Source organism: Leptopilina boulardi, unplaced genomic scaffold (genome assembly GCF_019393585.1).
Source record: "Leptopilina boulardi isolate dan_hultmark-lab unplaced genomic scaffold, ZJU_Lbou_2.1 LbouV2_285, whole genome shotgun sequence".
NCBI lineage: Eukaryota > Metazoa > Arthropoda > Insecta > Hymenoptera > Figitidae > Leptopilina > Leptopilina boulardi.
The window spans coordinates 1,367,946-1,389,085 of record NW_026137846.1 but is presented as its reverse complement, the minus strand read 5'-3'; the positions used below and the strand labels follow the sequence as shown (position 1 = coordinate 1,389,085).

The 21,140-nt window shown below is 32.8% G+C and overlaps 1 protein-coding gene across 12 annotated transcripts in view; it reads right to left on the bottom strand.

The window, feature by feature from the left end:
- LOC127282162 (liprin-alpha-1) overlaps window positions 1-21,140 on the bottom strand; it is a 648,576-nt gene that overhangs the window by 310,470 nt on the left and 316,966 nt on the right. For 11 of the 12 annotated variants that reach the window (XM_051306264.1, XM_051306268.1, XM_051306263.1 and 8 more), the window contains one exon: window positions 819-976. In XM_051306264.1, the coding sequence (XP_051162221.1) occupies window positions 819-976 (158 nt within the window). The remainder of the gene's footprint in view (window positions 1-818; window positions 977-21,140) is intronic. The other variant, XM_051306271.1, reaches the window with a different exon arrangement.

The following is a 21,140-nucleotide window of genomic DNA, read 5'->3' as shown; positions in this document are numbered from 1 at the left end:
GATTTGCATAAAAATGGTTTCTTTAGGGTTTTTGGGGTCGCTGAATCAAAATTTGACTTTAAATTCGGATTCTGCGACCCAAAAAACCCCCAAGTACCAAATTTTTATAAACTAATAAAGTTACCGTAATTCTGACGTTACTAAATGAAACTTGACATAATTCCGCATCCAACGAGCTCTATATGAAGTATTTTGGATTAGTGAATTGTTAATAAACAATTGGCTAACATGGCAATTATTTATAGAAAATCCTTTAATCCAAAATAGTTCATATAGGGCTCGTTGGATGCGGAATTACATCAGCTTTCAATTGGTATTTTCAGATTTGCAATAACTTTATTTATTTAAGAAAAATTTCATTTTTTATTAACATTAATTAATTAATTAATTAATATCTCGAAAATAACAAAAAAGGACATCTCAATATTTTTTGATATAAAAATACACATTTTTAACTTTCAAAAAAATAAAAGAAATTAATAACAAAAATACTGAACTTAAAAAACGTGACAAAAATTTTTGATTAAAAAATAAGGATCAAATTTTGATTTTTTTGAAAACATTTTTGCACCATTCGAATGTTTAAATTTTTTAAAAAAATCCAACCCCCTCCCTCTCCTACAGTTTTTGAAAAAACCTAACAATCCTTCGTGGTTAAAGTACTCACCCTTAGGGCTAAACTATGTGCAAGTTACAGCCCGATCTGATCAACTTTTTTTCACTTAGAATGCTACAGGAATTTTACCCCATAAATAAGTTAAAATAATTTTGAATAGGCAGGGTAAAAATCGCTTTATATAATTTAAAGATATAAATACCTTCTTAACTCTTCTTGACTGTGAGCTAGTGCTTGGACAACTCTTTCTAATCTCAGTGATCTTGCAGTTAATGGCGAGGCAATATCACTACTACTTCCAATACCAGCACCACTATCCCGTTCATTGACTGAATGCAATTCTTCTCCAGATAGCTGCAACTAACGCGAATGCAATTATTTTTCACTTTCATTTGTATTTATATTTTTTGAAATTTTAAAATATTTCTAACAGTGAAACTGTTTATAACTCAGGTGGAAATTTACTACTGACAAAGTACTGTGCCAGTAATATAGGTACTGATATTGTGGTGAAAGGTAATACGCAGGGGGTATAAAACTAAAAATCTGTACTCGTAAAATAAAAAGTTTTGTACTGACGCGGTACTAACAAATAATTATAATTATTGAGTTCAAGTTTAAATCTGGCGCCGTCTCTGAGCTCTCTTCCTCCCTCTATAACGAAAGTGTTGTTCTCGGCGAGCGAGTGTGTTCTCTTTATTAAGGGGGGGGGGGGTATGGTATTTAATTTTTTTTGCATTTCTTTATATTTTTTTAAGTGAATGTATACTATTTCAAGAATATCGGATAAAAATTTGAAGCCGATTGGAGCAAAATTGACGAAGTAATGAGCATTTGAGCATTCAAGTGTCGGTTGCTCCGTGGGCTGTGTTTTCGTAAATTTTGAATTTAGTTTGTGTTTAACCTTTTGCGGACATTTCTGAATGTTTTCTGATGTCGTTGATGTGTATGTATAAGTTTTGGGGTCGCTGATTACAAATCTCAAGTCAGATTTCAAAAATTGGCAAAATTTAAAATTGCGTTTTTCTCGAAATGACATTTTTGAAGTCCGTGTTCACGATATCTCAAAATCTACTAAAACAATCGTTCTGAAATTTGGCACAGTTCTTCTTGACTAAATTCTCCAGGTAACTACACTGAAAAAGTCTTGGGCGTTTAGAATTCCCAACGCATGTATGAGAAGCACCAAATAAAGAGATTCTGCACAACTTCATTGTGGGGCTAACTGTTTCCCATCTTGGGTGCTCTGAGTGCCCAAGTCTGATGCTGCAGCATCACCAAATCTTGGTAACAATAACGTGGAACATCTGTTCGCCCAACATTTAGCATAGAGGTTGCTCAAAATCATGCTCCAGACACTCCAAAGCAAAGAGCTACTGCATTTCCACTGTTGGAACTGCTGATCGTTTAAGACTTTTTCAGTGTACGAGAGCTTTTTTTAATAATTATTAGTTATACAGTAAAAAATAGATCGATTTTTTCAGCGAAAATTGAGTTTTTGGGTCACGTTACGTTGAACATTGCAGATCTATTTTTTACGAGGCGCCTGAAGAGATTTACTGCCACTCGTTCTATTTGCAATATGTTTCAATGAGAATTTAGGAAAATATACTTCAAATATTGTATTAATATGTGGAAATTAAGTTAATAAAGTTACACACTTTATATCACCGAAAAAAATTATTAAATAAGTGCCTTTTTTACATCGAAATAACCATACCCCCTCCCCTTAACGAATAAAGTTTCTTTTTATCGTCTATTAATCAAACCGTGTATTATTATTATTTTTTATTGTCGATTCGGGAGCAACTGAGCACTTAACAAATACTAAATATGTTTTCAGTTCTCTTGAAGAAACAAAAACAAGTATAATTAAGTGTGCTAATAAAAATAACGAAGCTGGCTTGGTTGCTGAGGGTTAAGGCTCTATAAATATCATTTCGAACTCAGACAACAAAAAATCGCTGGTTTTAGACAACACTATTTATATAAATTTGCTCTCAGAAAACTTACTTTCGCTGAGAAAATTCGCGGATGTGGGTTTATCAACACACTTGGACATCGAATGTATTAATATTTATGATCCAAAAACAAAAGAGGTTTTCGCATCAGGAGTTTACGACAAACCATATTGGATTATGGAATTTCAGGTTGACAAGAAAAACGAAAGTAAACGAGTAGACTCTTCCGGTGTATTTGTTGTCGATACAACGGTGGTTAATCAAAACGAACTAAAAATTGATGAGAATTGTACGACTGAACTTAATGAAACAACGGTTAATAACGATTGTAAGAACAATTCATCTTCAAATGATGACCATAACAAAACGAAGAACGAGACTCGCGACAAATTAGAATCTGTTAACTTAAAGGTGGAGCCCCCTGTTGATAATGTTTGTGAACAGACTACAAAAGAAAATATTACGAATGATCCCTTTATTTTTACAGATTTTGATACAAATCTAACAAAAAGAAAAATAACAAATTTGTATGAACTACCATCCATTGATTTGTTAGATGACGATTTTGTTTCGAATAAGCGTCATTTGTTTTACCGTAAGGGCAAACAAAGCTTTGTTGTGCCAGGTGAGGATGGGCCATGCATCTATGAATTATTTACGAAAACTACAAAGTTTGTGGAAGATAATAAAGATTTACAGAGTGTAGTTTTTGAAGATAGTATAAGAGAATGCGAAATTTGTGCATTAATGAAATTATCCAAATTACCGTTTCAAACTCAACAAAGTAGAGCAGTAAGACCATTGCAGATAATCCACTCAGATGTCATGGGAAAGATTTCTCCATCAACCCACTCTTTCGGTTATCAGTACATTTCTCTATTTATAGATGACTATTCACGAATGGCCCTAGCATATCCTATGAAGACAAAGGATGCTACTGGTTATTGTTTAGAATGTTTTATTATGTCTGCGCGAAATTTATTAGGAACAAATTAGAAAGTTTGTTACCTTCGATCCGATCAAGGTACTGAGTATATGGGAGGCTATACCCAAGAAGTATTAGCACGAGAGGGTATTGAAAATCAAACAGCCTGCCCAGATACTCCTCAAAATAAAGGAGGTTTAATCAAACCATTCAGAAAAAGATAAGATCCATTATGTTTGACTCGAAACTTCCTCAAACCATGTGGGATTTAGCCTTGGGAGCAGCCGTATATGTTTACAATCGGACTCCTCATAGGTCAAATGATTTCAAGGCTCCTCTCGAAATCTTTGCACCTAATTTTTTTTTTTGCTAGAGCTGTCCGAGGAGTTCTGGTTGGATATAATGGCTCAGGCTACATCTTTCTGAACCCTGAATCGGGCAAGTTTTGCAAATCGCGAAATGTAAGATTTAACGAAAAATTGGTCTATGGTGACAAATATGAAAAAGACTCCATTCGAGGCTGACCTGATTCTGAAAGCTGGCCATCCCAAAACGAGTGGTTTCTGAAATTCGAACAGGATGAATTAATGAAACTGTCAAACGATTGTAGGTTTTCAGGATCGGAGGAAGAAGTTAAACAAAAACGAGGCAGACCACGTAAACGGCAACTCGAAATGGAGGGAGAGCTTCATGCAAATAAATGCAAAGAATGGCTTCATGCAATAAATGACGAATTAAATTCCTTGAAAATGAATGAAGTATGGAGTCTAGTAAATCGACCTAAACTTGGAAAAAATGGGGAAAACCCCAACATAATTGACTCTAAATGGGTGTTTAAACAAAAGGAGGATGGCAGCAGTGATATTAAATTTAAAACGAGATTGGTCATACAAGGGTTTAAAGACACAAATTTGTACGATTTAAAGGAAACATATGCACCAGGTTCCAGACTAACCCTTGTGCAAACAGTTTTAGCAATGATTAACTTTTATGATTTAGAAGTTTGTCAACTCGATGTTAAAACTGCTTTCCTTCATGGAATAATTTAAGACGAAGTGTACATGGAGATTCCTGAGGGAATGGAAGTATCAGAGGAAACAAAACGAACAAAAGTGTGTAAGATTCTCAGAGCCCTTTATAGACTAAGAATTTGTCCTAAACGATGGAATGAAAAATTTACACAAGTTGCGAATTCTATGGGACTGACAAATGATCATTGTCTGTTCACATAGAATTCTGGAGAAACGAAAGTTATAATGCTAACCTATGTCGATGACATATTATTGGCAAGCAACGATAAGAAATTGTCTCATGAAATCAAAATTAAATTGATGAAAGTCTTTAAAATGGCTGATCTGGGGGAATCAAAATGTTTCTTAGGTATGAACATACAAAGAAATAGAGAAACGAAAGTGATGACGATTAATCAGGAGAAATTTATTGATAAAATCCTGATTAAGTTTGGTTTTGAAAACGAATACCCGCAAAACACCCCTATGATCACACGTCAAGTGGAAAATCACGAAAGACAACAACGAGAAAATGACAATGAAAACATTGACGAAGGCACTTTACATATTCCATACAGAGAGGCTGTTGGTAGCTTATTGTATTTAGCTGGTGCTACTCGTCCAGACATTGCTTTCGCTGTAAACGTACTCCGTAGACACCAAATTGATCCAACAGAGAACGAATGGAATATGGTTAAACGAGTGTTCAAATATTTAAAAGGAACGAAAACTCTGGGATTGAATTATCTTGGAAGACAACAGGGTTTGTTGCTGCAAATCGTCCGTTTCCACTTGTGGTTATATCATTAAACTATATGGAGACACGATTTCGTAGCGAGTAACTAAGCAAAAATATGTTGCTTTGTCTACTTGTCAGGCCGAATATGTGGCTAAGAATCAGACTTGCCAGAAACTTATTGCGATCAATATATCTTTGATGCGATTGAATAATGAGAGTTTAATTCCAGCCACCTTACGATGTGACAACAAGGCGGCAGCTATCTGCGCTCAAACGAGTGGAGGTAACATGTTGAGACACATGACAGAAGTTAATATGGACTATGTTCAAGATTGTGTTAAATATAATGGAGTGATTATTGAGTGGGTTCCTTCAAAGAAGCAAGTGGCTGATATTATGACGAAACTTCGGAGTTATGAATCGCACACTGCCCTAAGAGACAAAATCTTAAATAACGATGATTTTTGAAATTTTATTGACGACTGATTTCAGATTGAAATGATTTTTAAATATTAAAATTGTATGAAATTAAGTACTAATCTTTTCTTTGATTCCAGCACTGAGAGAAGTTTAACGCAACATCTGCATTTTTTGAGGGACAGATATTGTACCACAATTATGTGCAGACGCAGTACTAAAATCGAACAGCAGCAGCGCCAATTGAGTACTGATTCTGACCTAACTTGTGGGACAAACGATTTAGTACAGTATCTGTCCACCAAAAAGCGCAGCTGCGATACAATTTAGAACCGATGTTGCTCGAAAGGTTAGGTACACTATCTGAACGTGTGTTTAGTACGAAATCTGTGTTTAACTTCTCTCAGTGAGGAAATCAATAACTGGAAATTTTGTGGATCAACATGAGTTAACTTAAAGTTACCATTCTACTTTTATATTTTATATTCATTTTTGTTTGTTTAGATGCTAATTGTTTTTCATGCAAACTTCGAGTTTGTTAATATTCAATACAAATGTATTTACGATTTTAGTATGAAAATTATAATTAAGTTTTCATATAATTTGTAAGAGTCAATCTCGGGAGGGAGTATTGAGTTCAAGTTTAAATCTGGCGCCGACGCCTGTTAACTGTGCTCGCTTGACTCTAGTATTACACGTTTCCGGCTTTATGTCGCTGTTCGTCTCTGAGCTCTCTTCCTCCCTCTATAAAGCAGCTTCTACAATAAGCGCGTCGGACGTGGTCGCGAACGTGTACCTAATGAGAGAGAGTGGTATAGATGCATATCTCCGTTCCCCTCTCCCCGGCTGAAAAAACTTGTACAAGAAAATGTACTAGTTCTTGTACATGTTCATTAATGAACTTGTACATTTTCTTGTACATGTTCAAGTAATGTTCTTGAACAAGTTCAGCATCCGGAATTGAGACATGTTCTTGTACCAGAACTTGTACAAGATCTTGGATAAGAAAATATAGTTGTACATGAAAATGTACATATTTTTTGTGCAGGTTTCATGTACAAGTACTTTCACATGAACGCGTTTATGTTCTTGTACAAGAACATTTGTTTAAAAATGTTTTTGAAAAAATTTGAAATTTTAATAAGTTATAATTATTAAGAATCTTCACTTATGCATGCTAAAAATTATTGCGCAACTGTAAACGCTTAAAAAAACTACTGCGCAGCCTTTAAAATTTTTAATTTTTAAATTAAAAGACATAAGTGAACATGTACAAGAACATGTTCCACATCTGGTACAAGAAAATGTATATGAAACCTGCACAAAAAAATATATACAAGAATATGTACATTTTCTTGTACAAGTATATTTTCTTGTCCAGGATCTTGTACAAGTTCTGGTACAAGAACATGTCTCAATTCCGGATGCTGAACTTGTTCAAGAACATTACTCGAACATGTACAAGAAAATGTACAAGTTCATTAATGAACATGTACAAGAACTTGTACATTTTCTTGTACAAGTTTTTTCAGCCGGGTCTCTCATAAGGTACATGTTCGCGTCCACGTCCGACGCGCTTATATTAGACGCTGCTTAACGAAAGCGTTGTTCTCGGCGAACGAATGTGTTCTCTTTATTAACGAATAAAGTTTCGATTTATCATCTATTAATCAAACCGTGTATTTCATTAAAACTCCTACATTTCAAAGTAAAGTCAATAATATTCCAATGAATAATATTTTGAAATACATATCTAAATTTAAAGCAATGTGTAAAATAAAAAGCTGTTTTATTGCGGAAATACATACATTAAATTTTTTTAAATATATTCCCCAAAATTCAGGTGACGCAAATTTGAAGGGTCATTTTGTGGAAAATTCCCTAAAATTTTAGGGAATATTCCCAAAGATTAATATTAATGATTTAAAAAAATTTGAAATAAAAATTAAAAAATTTGATTTATGTAGCATTTATATTTTACTCACATTATTTATTGGTACTATTGATTGATAATTTTCAAATACATATTGATGAAAAAAATAGTTTATGTAATAGTAATCGAAGAATGCGCAAAATCCAATCCAGAATTTAAACGATTTGTTGTTGTCCAGAAATAAATTAAATTATATCTAAATCTGGACTCAATCTCACAAAAAAGCAGAATGTATTAAAACAAATAACAATTGCGAAGAATAATATACACATTCAGTAATTCATAATACAAATTACAACTTGCGTTGCTATGATTTTCGGGGCTATTTATATATTTTTTTTTATTTTTTTTTAAATACAATTTTCGTTATGTCTGACTTCCATACTGCCGTCCTGATGGCGAAAGTCGGTAATCGACATTTTTATCAAAAATGAGTTTTTTATATCACTGGATTTGTTATGAAAAAAGGAATTTAGCTTTAGTAATCTTAGTTAACAATATTAATTAACTTGCAGACAAAATAGTCCGCATTGGCAAATACTGCCAGGAAATGTGGTCTGATTTGATTCAACATCCTAACGCCGATGGGCAGTATCGCGAATACCGTCTCTTGCCTCAAGGATTTCAGTCGGAGAAAGACCAACTTTCTTTGCAAAAAGTCGGTACTTGCATTTCTACATAATAGTTATATGGGCATATCTCTAGAACTTTTAACTTTAATGTCCCTCGCATATATTTTGGTAATTTTAATAAATTTTTCGTTGGTTTTTGTTGGAAATATTAATGCTTGATACAATCTATCATTTCCAAAAGATTCCACTTTAATTTATTAAATACATAAATAATTATTTCAATTTTAATACGCGATTTTTAACAATGTCTACTTGTCCTTAACCATATTTTCTGATGCTTTAAACGATATAGTTTTAGATTTAATAAAAATTACTAATTCTGAAATATGGTTTTTCAATGTTAATTAATCGGTGAACACATTTTCGCTGGGAAATTAATATTTTATTAATTGTGAAAAAATTTATAAGCTTTTAAAAGTTGTCCCTCACTTTTAACCTTTTCGACCGTAATCATCGTATTTATGATTTTTCTTTTATAAGACAAGCGGCACGTTAAAATAACTTATGGGAAATCAAAGATCAAGTTACTATAATTATTTTGAGACATAATAAATTGATGTGCTTCATGTCTTCAAAAAACTATTATAAGTTAAATAAACGAAAACACGCGTGGACAAAATTTGAAAACAACCGTAATACGAGTGATACTTCATGAAAATCATATAAAAGTATTCGAAAAGTACTTGTATATATTTTCACATGTGCCATTTAACATCCCGTGAATGTGCTTCGAGAAAAAATACTTTATTGCAAAGATAATGTAAAAATATTCATCAATTATGGTCGACCGTAATCGACCGAAATTTTTTAGAAAGAAATTGTTATGTACGAAGTTGCCGATTATAATTTTTTTTATGGAAACTGTCATTAATTATTAAAACCTGAAGGTTAAGTTTTAATGATTATTTCGAGACACAAAAATGGATCCAAAAAAATTCATTCTGAAAAAAGATAAGATGCGAGAGAAAAGAAAAATAGAAAAGGAAAAAAGAGAAAAGAAATTGGAAAGTTTACGAATATTAAATTTAAATAGAAAAAAGTCTATGAAAATCGTATAGTAAATTTTAAAAATTACAATTTTACATTTTTAAAACAATTCACTATAATAAAAATCTATTTTAAAATGTAATGTAAATATTCAAATAAAAAATTTATATATCTAGTTAATTTTTGACACATGCTTTTATACCCAGTGCATTATTTCAATATTTTATTATTCATATAAATATTGAAAATATTAAACGAATTTTATTGCTTTTTAAAATTATAACCCCTTAGAAAATTCCCTTCAACTGTTTTTTATCCTAAAAAGCAAACACCTGTTGAATATTTTTTTGTTACAGGTTAAAAATAATTCTCAATTTTAAATATTTATAACTTTTTGAAGACAACTTGTTTTATCTGTCCCCTTGTATAATTGGAAAGCTTAGTTCTTGAAGTTTATGTAGACAAAGTTTCAATACTGTGCTCAAAAAAAAAAAAAAAATTTTTTCTTATTGAAAAGTTAAAGGTTTCAAAGATATGCCCATATATATTATAATTTAAGTAATATAATTTATTTAATTAAATAATTATCATTAATCTAAAATAATTAAATATATAAATAAAAATATTAATTTTAATTAATTTATTTGGTGACCGATAGTATAGCTCGGGCGGTGAAGCGTCTTGGCTTGCGGTCGCCGAGGTTAAGCACATCCAAGCACGGTTAGTACTTGGATGGGTGACCGCCTCGGTACCCGCTATAGCCCTGGTGTTTTCGCTGCAATCGAGATATACTAAGCGGGAGGTTTGACGTCGAGGATATGTTTGTGCATTTGGATGACTATTTAAAATGTACATTCATGACTCGACAGTCAATAAACCGGCTGTATTCAGTAGAGGTTTTCCGTAGTTTCCCTCTACTCTGATCAAGAAAGGGTCAGGCAAATGTGAATACTTCTAATAAAAATCGGCTACGGACCGCAATTTGGGGACTTGGGAATTTGGGATTTTCAAAAAGGTGAGGTTAAAGATGGGGTATAGAGAACGTAAAAGCCTTAAAAAGGTGTACGCGGGAAATCTAAAAAAATTAATTTATTTGTAACAATTATTATTTTTTACAATTCTGTATTATTAAATAATAATAAACAAAAATAATGGAAAATAGAAAAGCCTTATAGTTTTTGGATATAGTCACAAAATAAAATATACGTAACAGGCTGCAAGTACCGACTCTAAAACAGTGACGTCATGCCGGCAGTAATAGCACATACCGACTCTTGAGCAGTATTTCCAGGATTTCCAAATCAATTTTTGGCAGCAATCGACTTTTTTATTATAAAAAATAAAAATTTCTAAAAAATTTTAGCACCATTGAATAGAGCATACCCAAATTAGTTAATATCGATTGTAATTATTTTATTATGTTTCAAATATTAGTGCTGCTCGTTAAAAACGAGTTTCTTTAAATATCTCAAAATCACTCTGAATGCTAATACCGACTTTCGTCATCAGGACGGCAGCATACCCCCCCACCCTTTCATTTATAAGTGAAAGTGGGACGGATGAAAAAGTATCTAAATGAATAGTATTTTCATGTCGACTAAGTGTTTTGAACATTTCCAGGAGTGTCAAATTAAAAATTATCGAATTTACATTTAGTAGAATTTTAAAACAGGGTTTTATAATGAGTTTAATTTTAATAATGGAAAATTTTTATTTAACAAAATTCTGATTTTGTAGAATTTCTATTTAACTGAACTCACAATTAGATAAACCAGATTTTCTAATATATCAAATTTTCAAATAATACAATTTCCATTTAACAAAATTGATATCTAGATCAAATAAAGTATCGGTGAAATAGAAATGCTCTGTCTTAAAAATTTAGCTAAGAAGAATTTCTGTTAAATGACAATATTATTAAATAAAAATTAGATTGTATAGAAATTTTTTGAATAAAACTTTTGTTAAATGAGAATTTTGTTATATAGAAATTATTTTAATTGGAAATTCTGTTAATTAAAATACTTTTAAGTGAATATTCGGATAAATAGAAATTCGAAAAATGATCAATTCTGATAAATAAAAATTCTTTTTTATGAAAATTTATCTAGATATCAATTTTGTTAAATGGAAATTATATTATTTGAAAATTCGATATGGTCAGTTGGGGTAAATGGGGACAAGAAGTTTTTGAGCTTAATTTACAGTTTAAAAATTAAGTTCAACGTCAATATTTTAACCTTAGATCATATGCAAGACGTTTTGAGTATTGCCAAACTTTTATCTTGACAATTGGCAACAAGATAATTCTAGTTATCGCTCAATGCATAAAAACTTGAAAATCAAATTCAAACTGTTTCAGTATTTTGTCTCGCATTTCTAAGAAAACAAACTTAAAAATCATACCAAATTTTTTTCTTATTCCTTATGATTCCTATAACAGAAATTCACTTGAATTTTTCATTTTTGTCAATTTGGATAATCATGACAAGCTGTCCCCATTTACCCTGAGTTTTCAAATTTTTGGGTTAAATGGGGACAGCATGTCATTATTATCCAAATTGACAAAAATGAAAAATTCAAGTGAATTTCTGTTATAGGAATCATAAGGAATAAGAAAAAAATTTGGTATGATTTTTTAGTCTGTTTTTTTTCAAATGCGAGACAAAATACTGAAAAGAAAAAAAAAATGAAAAAATTTCATTTGGTTCAACTATTATATATCTACTACAAATTTTTTTCAAGTTTTTTCATCCCTTAATACATTAATATACTTAAGAAAACTTTTTTCTTAAAATTTTCTTAAAAATTATGCTGTTCCCATTTACCCCAAATTTTATGAAATTTTCTAAATTTTGGGGTAAATGGGGACAGTCAGTTTCATGCGTTTAAAGCTTATCTAAATATTTTTCTGCTGCATAAAATTAATCCTGGGAATGTAAATAACAACTTAAAAAAAATAAACCCATAAATATTACCTTTTAAAGGAAGAAACTTACGTAATATTTGAAAAATAGCGATTTTGTCCCTATTTACCCCAACTGATCTTACATTAGAAAATCTGCATTATCCAAGTTCAGTTAAATAAAAATTCTACAAAATCAGAATTCACTCCTTTCCGTGTCAGCGACCCAACCTTGGGTCGTGAAAAAGTAAGTGCCTTTCGTGTCAGCGACCCAACGTTGGGTCGTAAACATCTTATCACAAAATATATTATGCAATTTCTTATATAAATTGCAAAATTATATTTTTTACATCATCTTTGGCACACTACAGATATCACTGACTCTAGTGTTTACAATAATTAAGTCATTATATATTAACTAATGTTAATTTTAACAATTGAAAAACTAGTAAAAATCACGAAAAAAAATTTATTTTTTGATTTAACCCACATTTAGGGTATAAGAGTTTTCGGGGTCGCTGAATTCAAATATGATGTTAGATTTTCAAAATTCAAAATAACGGATACAATATGTCGCACGACTTTCTTAAAATTCAATTCAAATGGCTTAAAACTTGTTACTCGGGGGTTTTTGGATTTTAAATTTTGATATCAGAATTGAATTCAGCGACTCTAAAAACCCCTGAGTAACAAATTTTAAGCAAAATCCGGTTGGTTTTTTTAATTTTTGTCCGCAATATTAGATCCGCTATTTTGAATTCTTGAAAACTAACATCGGATTCATAATCAGTGAATTAATTTATTGCATACATATTAACACTAAACGCAATCTTATACATACATACACACAAAATATTTCTAATTATATTATATCTCTAAATCTAAATTAGTAAAAAAGTTTACTAATTTGAATTAGTGACTCATTTTTTGATTCTCAATTAGTAAAATTTTACTAATTATTAGTAACTTTTACTAATAATCATGTTTAGAACATTTAGAGTTAGAACTTTAATAAATTAACTTTCAGGGGAAAAAAAATGTTACAAATAAATTAGATTCACAAAATTCACTAAAAATACATTAATTATTTATTTGTTTGAGATCTCTTGTAATAGCTATACAAAATGATGCAATATTGAAAAAAAGTATTAAAGAAATTACATAAATTACACCGCACACATAAAAACAACCATCGTCTATAACCAAACTGGTCCACTCCACCACAAAAGATGATCTTTCAAGGACGACGTTGGAATTCCTCGAGATGCACAATCCGCCGGGTTATCGATTCCGGAAACATGATGCCAATAACCATCTGGAAAAGAGGTCTGAATCTCAGAAACTCGGTTAGAAATAAAGGAATACCTTGGCTTCCGCATGCCAAGGTTATGTGGGGTTGGTAAAAAAAAGGAGAACAATAAACAAAATAAGCTGGCGAACTACTACCAGCCCCGACCCACTAAAAACCCGTCAACCCTTCTTGGGAGCCCTTTTATCCACCCTCGGTACTGTACTTTTGGAATCCGTCCAAAAGTGATGAATTACTTTAAAATAGAATCAAAAGTTGAAGTCACATGCATCATTAGCCGTACAAGTAATACAGATGCACAAAGTTCCAGTCTAGGAATAGAGACCTCTTTCAATTTAGCGACCTTAGTTTTAGCAGTGAGTAAAGAAACACAAATAGTATCATTACGAAGTAATAAGCGTAAATAGATTACCGCTCCTATAACTTTTTCGGAAGCGTTTCCAAACCTTTGTAGTTCACAGGCAATAACGTCTTTAGAATATTTCACATATTGCGGGATACTAATATCATATAGAGCAGAAAGCTCCGATCTATACACCAAGAGGTTTGTAAAATGTTTCCGATTCTGGTTCCCATAATGAGGTGGTAGGTTTACAACTCTCAGGAATGTATTTCAGAATCTCTGTTTTGTTTGAGATCCATTTTTTCAGAACAAAGCCACCCGCTCTGAAGAGTTAATATACTTCATGAACCTTATCAGTAGCTGTGCCGATTTCAAATTTACCCGAAAGGACATCATCTACGTAGGTTTCCTCCTCGACTACATCCTTAGTTAAGGGAAAACGATGACCTTCATCAATTCTCAATTGATGAAGCGTGCGAATATCGAGATACGGGGAAGAAGCGAAACAAAAAGTGACCGTATTAAAAGAATAAGTTTTTAATTCATCTTCTGGACTTTTTCTCCACGAAATTTTTTGATAGATTCGATCCTCCGGATGAACCCAAACTCTACGAAACAACTTTTCGATATCTGCTATGAAAACAATCGGATACATCCTCCACCGAAGAAGAATCCTGCTAATATCTCTTTGTAGTCTTGGACCCGTGCAAAGAAGATTATTCAAAGAAACGCCGAGATTAGTATTCTGAGAAGTGTTAAAAACAATTCTAAATTTAGTACTAGTACTCGTTTCCTTTATGATACCGTGATGTGGCAAGAAAAACCTATTATCTGACCTTAATTTGTTCAAATGATTAATTTCGCTCATTTCACCTAGACTAATATATTCTTTGATACATTTAACGTAACTCTCTTTAAAAGTAGAATTTTTCTCAAAACGCTTTTCTAAAACCATAAATAACTTATAAACGATCGTACGAGTATCCCCCAATTCAGGATTAGGTTATTTAAAGAGAATACGAGTTTTATAACTACCATCTGGCGTGCGTTGATACGTTTGAGAAAAGAAATAATTACATTTATCATCCTCTAAAGTAACTTTACAAATTTTAGAAGGTATATCTTTAATCATTACATAGTGACGTAAAATTTCATATAAATCCTCATCAGTTTTACATTTTAAGCTTACTAATGAAACACTGTTCGTAGAGGAATCTTTCAAAATCGTTCCCGTTAGAATCCAACCCAATGATGTTTTTTGCGCGATAGGAAAACCCATGGGACCTTTTACAAATCCTTGTTCAATTATCTAAGAATAGATCTCCGCTCCCAAAATAATATCTATGATAATCGCCTATGTACCATTGGATGGGCCAAATTTAAACCCTTAATGGTGTTCCTCAATGGCAAGCAGTGGTTGTCTTTCAAAAATTGTCTCCTCGTAGGTGCATTTAATTTAAAAAGGATTTTTCTCTCAACTCTGATAGAAACGGAAAAATCGAAAAAAATACCAGTTATCCTTAAATGTTGTACTCTCATTTACGCACAAGAAATTGAAAATTCATTACGGTAAACGACGTCAGGAAGTAAAATAAGAAATTTTTTTGAAGCCGTCAGGTGCTGCCCAAGACGGTAAATTTCAGTACTACACAAATGTTTATGCTCTTCCACTTTTACTTCCTGTCGTTTTACATGTGAATAAATTTTTAATTTCTTGGAGGCAAATGAAAGTACACAAACTCAGGATAACTGGTATTTTTTCCGATTTTTCCATTTCTGTCCGAATTGGGAAAATAATATTTTTTAAATTAAATGTACATCTTTTTTAAAAGACAACCACTGCTTGCCATTACGGAACACCGTTAATATGAGAACATTCCAATAAAGAACTACGTATTTAAAACAATCGCTTGAACATTAAAACTGATATAAGGATTGTGATATGCAAAAATCTCAAATTTTACCAATCCTTTGACCATAAGAGGCTTAGAGCTTCCTATACCGGTAACATGAAGGTTAGTTTGGCTTCTTTTGAGACGTAGTTGACAAGATAAGGCTTCCGATATGAAAGACATTTGTGCTCCTTGGTCTAGTAAGGCTCTAGCGAGATGTTTGGACTCATCGGCCGATTCTACATATACCATAGCTGTGGCTAGGAGCACCTGGTCAGTTTGTCATCTGTTTTTTGAAAATTTACCCGACATATTAGCCCTGCAATGAGCAGAGGTGGAAGGAGTTGGAAAATCAGATGCTGAAGGATTAAAATTAGAGCCACGTGGATAAGAAGAAAAGGAAGTCGAATTATTTTCTTCAGGTTTTTGCGAAGAAGGATTGGAATTGAGATGTAACATCGTATGATGTGGACGATGACATTTTTGACATCTTTTGGACAAATTACAGACCTTAATGTGATGCTTACCAAGACAAGTGAAAGACAAATTAAATTGTCTTACAATATCTTTACGTTCCTCTTGTACCTTAGCTCGGAAAGTCGGGCAGAACAAAATAGGATGTTTTCCTTCACATAGAACGCAGATATTGTCCTTAGTGGAAGCATTGTGAACTTTTATGGAGGGAGTTTTTTCTGAGCTTTGGAATCTCCAGTTGGCGTTTTTGAAGAGCTAGATTTTGACATAAGAGTATCAGTAGCCTGTCATTAAAGGCTCCCCAGAGTAATCACCTTGGCATTAAGAAATTTCTCTAATTAATTAAAAGTTGGATAATTCATCGAAGAACCTTGATATTCTTCGCATGATTTTCTTGTCGTAGGGTCCAAACGTTGAACGGTCATAAAAACCAATAAATCGTCCCAATAAGCGGTTTGTCTCTTTAAAACTCGTACAGCTTTAATCATTTCAACGGTATCATTTAATAAAACTCTCAGACTTACAGCATCTTCTTCCGAAACTGATTTTATATTAAACAACCGATTCAAATAAGTATTAATTAAAAGTCTTTCATTATTGTATCGATCAACTAAAAGTTGCCACGCGCGATCAAAATTCTCGTCTGTAATTGAAATATTTGCAAGTAATTGTGCCGGTTCACCGGATAAACTAATTTTTAAATAATGAAGTTTTTGAACTGACGGCAATTTGTTACTCGTATGCACAACTGATTTAAACAAATCCCTATAACTCGGCCACTCACTTAAGACACCCAAAAATTTAGGCACTTCTAATGGAGCTAATGTCCTGTTCGGTACCGGTTCGTTATTTTCCCTGCTTTCGAAAACCTGACTTTTATACGCTTTCTTATTAATAAAATAATCCCTGCAATCTAAAATATAAGCTAAGTTTTCAATGAACTTATCTTCTACGGATTCATAAACTTTATCTTTAAAATATGGTTGAGCTTGATGTTTAATTCTCACTGTTATTGACTTATCATGATTTGCATAAAATTTAATCCAATAATTCTCTAAATTTTCTAGTCGCGCCTTTACTACATTGAGAGTAATTTTTTCCTTTCCCATTTTCTTTAAATTTCTTTCTTTTCTTTCTTCTTTCTCCCATTCGATTAAGACGATTAAGAAAGTGTGAGTGCCAAGAGAATAGAGACGGAACAATACGCTGAGTGAGATGAGCTGCTTTACCACTGTACACTCATCGCTTCCCCTCTATAGTCATGACGTAATATATAGACGCTGCTTTGAAACCGAAAATGTTCAAATATTTGTAAAAAATTATCCAGTGTACAAAAGCCTTGAAAAGGATGCACCACTACACTTTACCGATGCACCTCACCGTTTTTCATATTTATGATAGTTTATAATAACCGATATCCGGCTCGAAGGACCATTAATGTTAAGAACATTTAGAGTTAGAACTTTAATAAATTAACTTTCAGGGTAAAAGAATTGTTACAAATAAATGAGATTCACAAAATTGACTAAAAATACATTAATCATTTATTTGTTTGAGATCTCTTGTAATAACTATACAAAATGACGGAACATTTAAAAAAGTATTAAACAAATTACATAAATTACACACATAAAAACAACCATCGTCTATTGTCTTCATTTAGATACTGACTTCCTAGCCCCCCCCTAAACTACTCGATCCACCCAAAGGAGAAAAGGAAGACAGGAGTGAAGACAAAGATAGCGTTCTCGATTATTCACACTATATAAACTCAAACAAATTAGTAAAATTTAACTAATTCTAAAGCAAAAAGTGAGTCACTAATTTAAATTAGTAAACATTTTTACTAAATCAGATTTAGAGACCCCCGAAGTCTAACACGCTATCCATTACCCTAAGCTTACATGAGAGTCTAAGGACAAAAATGATTTTATAAGCTTCAACTTCAGAAAAATTCAGTTTGTAATTCATGATGAAAAATAAATCAGATAACCCTTGTTATTTTTTAGTTAATCCATTTTAGTTAAAATAAAATAAATAAAATGTCTCATTATTATTAATTAATTAACAGGCCGACTTTCTCTTCATAAAATTTAATTATTATTATTCTTATTGTTATTAGTAATTGGAATAAATATAATAATAATAATAATTGGATATCAATCATTATTATTAAAATTATTATCACATAAAATTAGAATATTGTATAAAAATATTAAACAGTATAAAAACAAGATTATCCATAAGAACGATTTTTTGTGCCATCGGGGCCGACTATGGCCAGAGTCGGCCAGACCATTGGAAATTCTGAGTTTTGAACTTTGGCTGCTGAAGTTTAACCGACCATCGGCATAACTTTGGTATGAGTCAGTCTGGCTCCCGAAGCTTTGGCAACGGTTGGCCCACCCTTCTGACAGAGTTGTGCCAACCAAACTATTTAGGTATTTGAAACTCTGGCTCCCAAAGTTTTGCCACCGGTTGGCCCGACTTTATGCCAGAGTTGTGCCGACCATAAGGATTTGTGTGTTCTAAACTCTGGCTTTCGAAGTTTTGCCACCGGTTGGCCCAACTTTATGTCAGAGTTGTTCCGACCATATGGATTTGTGTGTTTGAAACTCTGGCTACCAAAGTTTTGCCAACGGTTGACATAACTCTGCATGCCATAGATAGCTGGTAAAATTTGCCCAACTTTGGTTGCTTGAAAATAGTAAAGTTGGCCTAACATCGGTACGCGTAGTTTGATTCCCAAAAGTTGTTGTAACTTAAGTAAGTTGAAAGTTTAACTTTTTTAAAAAAGGATTTCTGAAAAATTGAGGAATATTCACCAACTGTTTTTGGGGAAAAATATATTCATTGGAAGTTTAAGAAATTTTCACCAACTTTTTTGGAGAAAATATAAAAATTAGAATTTTCACCAAAATTTAGGAAAATAATCACTAATTTTTTTGGGGAAAACATTTTCCCCAAAGAAATGGAATATTAACCAGAAAAGTTGGTGACCAAAATACCAAAAAATTTTACCTTAAAATGTACAATATAAGCTTTGTGTAATAATTTTTTAAATTAAAAATATTACAAAACGGCGGCGTTACAGATGCACAGTGGGCCACGATTGACAAAAAGTGGTCAAACGTATAAGACAATTTTTTAGTACAACAAAATTAGAGTCTTTTATAGTTTTTGGGGTTGCTGATTACGAATCCGATGTCAGTTTTTCAAAATTCAAAATGGCAGACAGAAGTAAGTTACTGTACTATCGTGTGCTAAGCTGATATATTTTTTTAACACTAAAATATGGATATGCGCAAAAGTGCGCGAATTTTTATGAAAGTAGGCATCTTAAGTCATACGGATAAGTGCAATTTTTAATAAACTACAGCACAAAGTTCCGGAAAAAAGTCAACTTGATAAAATGTATTCGGCCATTCACTCTGAATTAATTTTGTAATTCGACCACTATAGCTTTTTAACTTTCGATGGTTTAATTGCAGAAATTCGAAAATATGAAGAAAAAATTGCAACAATGCAATTAACGAGTAAATTACGAGAAATAGATTCGAAAAAATCTCGTAACACGCGCGAAAATAATCAGTTAAACGCGATTGATACACAAACGCCTACTACCGACCAAACTCCGCAAACAACTGAGTTTACAGAAAATAATCCGTGACCAAAAACAAAACAGAATAAAAATAATAAGAAAAAAAATAAATCAGAACCAGAAGCAAATTTAAATAAAATAGAAATTTACAAACAGCAATTAAATAACTTAGAACAAAAATTATACGTGGATAAAACTAAAACCGAAACTTTAGATAGCTCCCATGTGGAACCGCTGTCACCACAGAAGGGGGGAAGAGACGTAGATCGCCTGCGCGCAAAGGTAACAGCTGAAATGATTATCGTCGTGGTTACAATCATAATTATGATTATTATCAAAACGGCCTACCATTCCTGCCAAACTACCCACCAAATTACCAAGAAAATGCTCACGCGATGCACCCCCCTCCATGTCTGCATACGCCCCCGCATCCTTTCATGACACTGTGGTTTGGTAATTCTAATCGCGATTTTCCTCCTTTCGGTCAAAATCCGCCAAAAAACGACAAGGATGCCAGGAGAGAATAAGTCTCCCTGGCGAAAAATTAGAAAACAAATGTGATAAATACGGACAATCGATTACGAAAAATTCTAATAATATTGTTAATTCAACTAACCGCGATAAAGTGCATTCTATCGCAAACCCGAGCGTCGGACACGTTACCCACGAATCATCGTGTATCTCTCGAAATGCATTAACGCTTAATCAAGTATATGCCGGTAGAGATTACACTAGTGATTCAGAGAGTGACTATGACGACGCAATTTATTCGGAATCTGAGACGGCGTACTCCGATTACAGCGACGAGCTCCCCACCACCGAACAACAATGTACGGTAGGACCGTGCATATCCTCGCTTACGTCACTGCCAACAGCTAGCTCAACTACTTGCTTTTTAGCAACAGTTGAAAATGCCAAGTGCAGAGTACACAAATGGCCCGCATTTCCCTATCCCTCTCAAACGCGTAGCGGTATAACAACTATTGCAAAAATAGTCGGTAAAGAGAATATAGGTCTTTTAGACACAGGTAGCGATCGCACCTTCATGTCAGGAGAATTATATGATAAATTAAAAAAATTCGCAAACGGTGAACCTATTTCAGATGAGATAACGCGCGCCGGCGTACAACTCGCTCAACGCGATCACGTAGCCACGCCCTGCTTCTCAGTGAAATTCAAAGCTCAAATTAATGATTGTAGTGACAAATTATGGTTTACTATCCTGGACGGACTTACAACACCAATAATTCTTGGAATGGATTTTATAACCTAGTGGAAAGTTATCATAGACGCTACACGGGGTAATTGGTCCATTGAGGGGTCAAAAGTACAACGCTCATTAGGTTCTACTATAAACTCGCGCAGTTCTCTAAATTCAGTGCAATTGATCGAATTA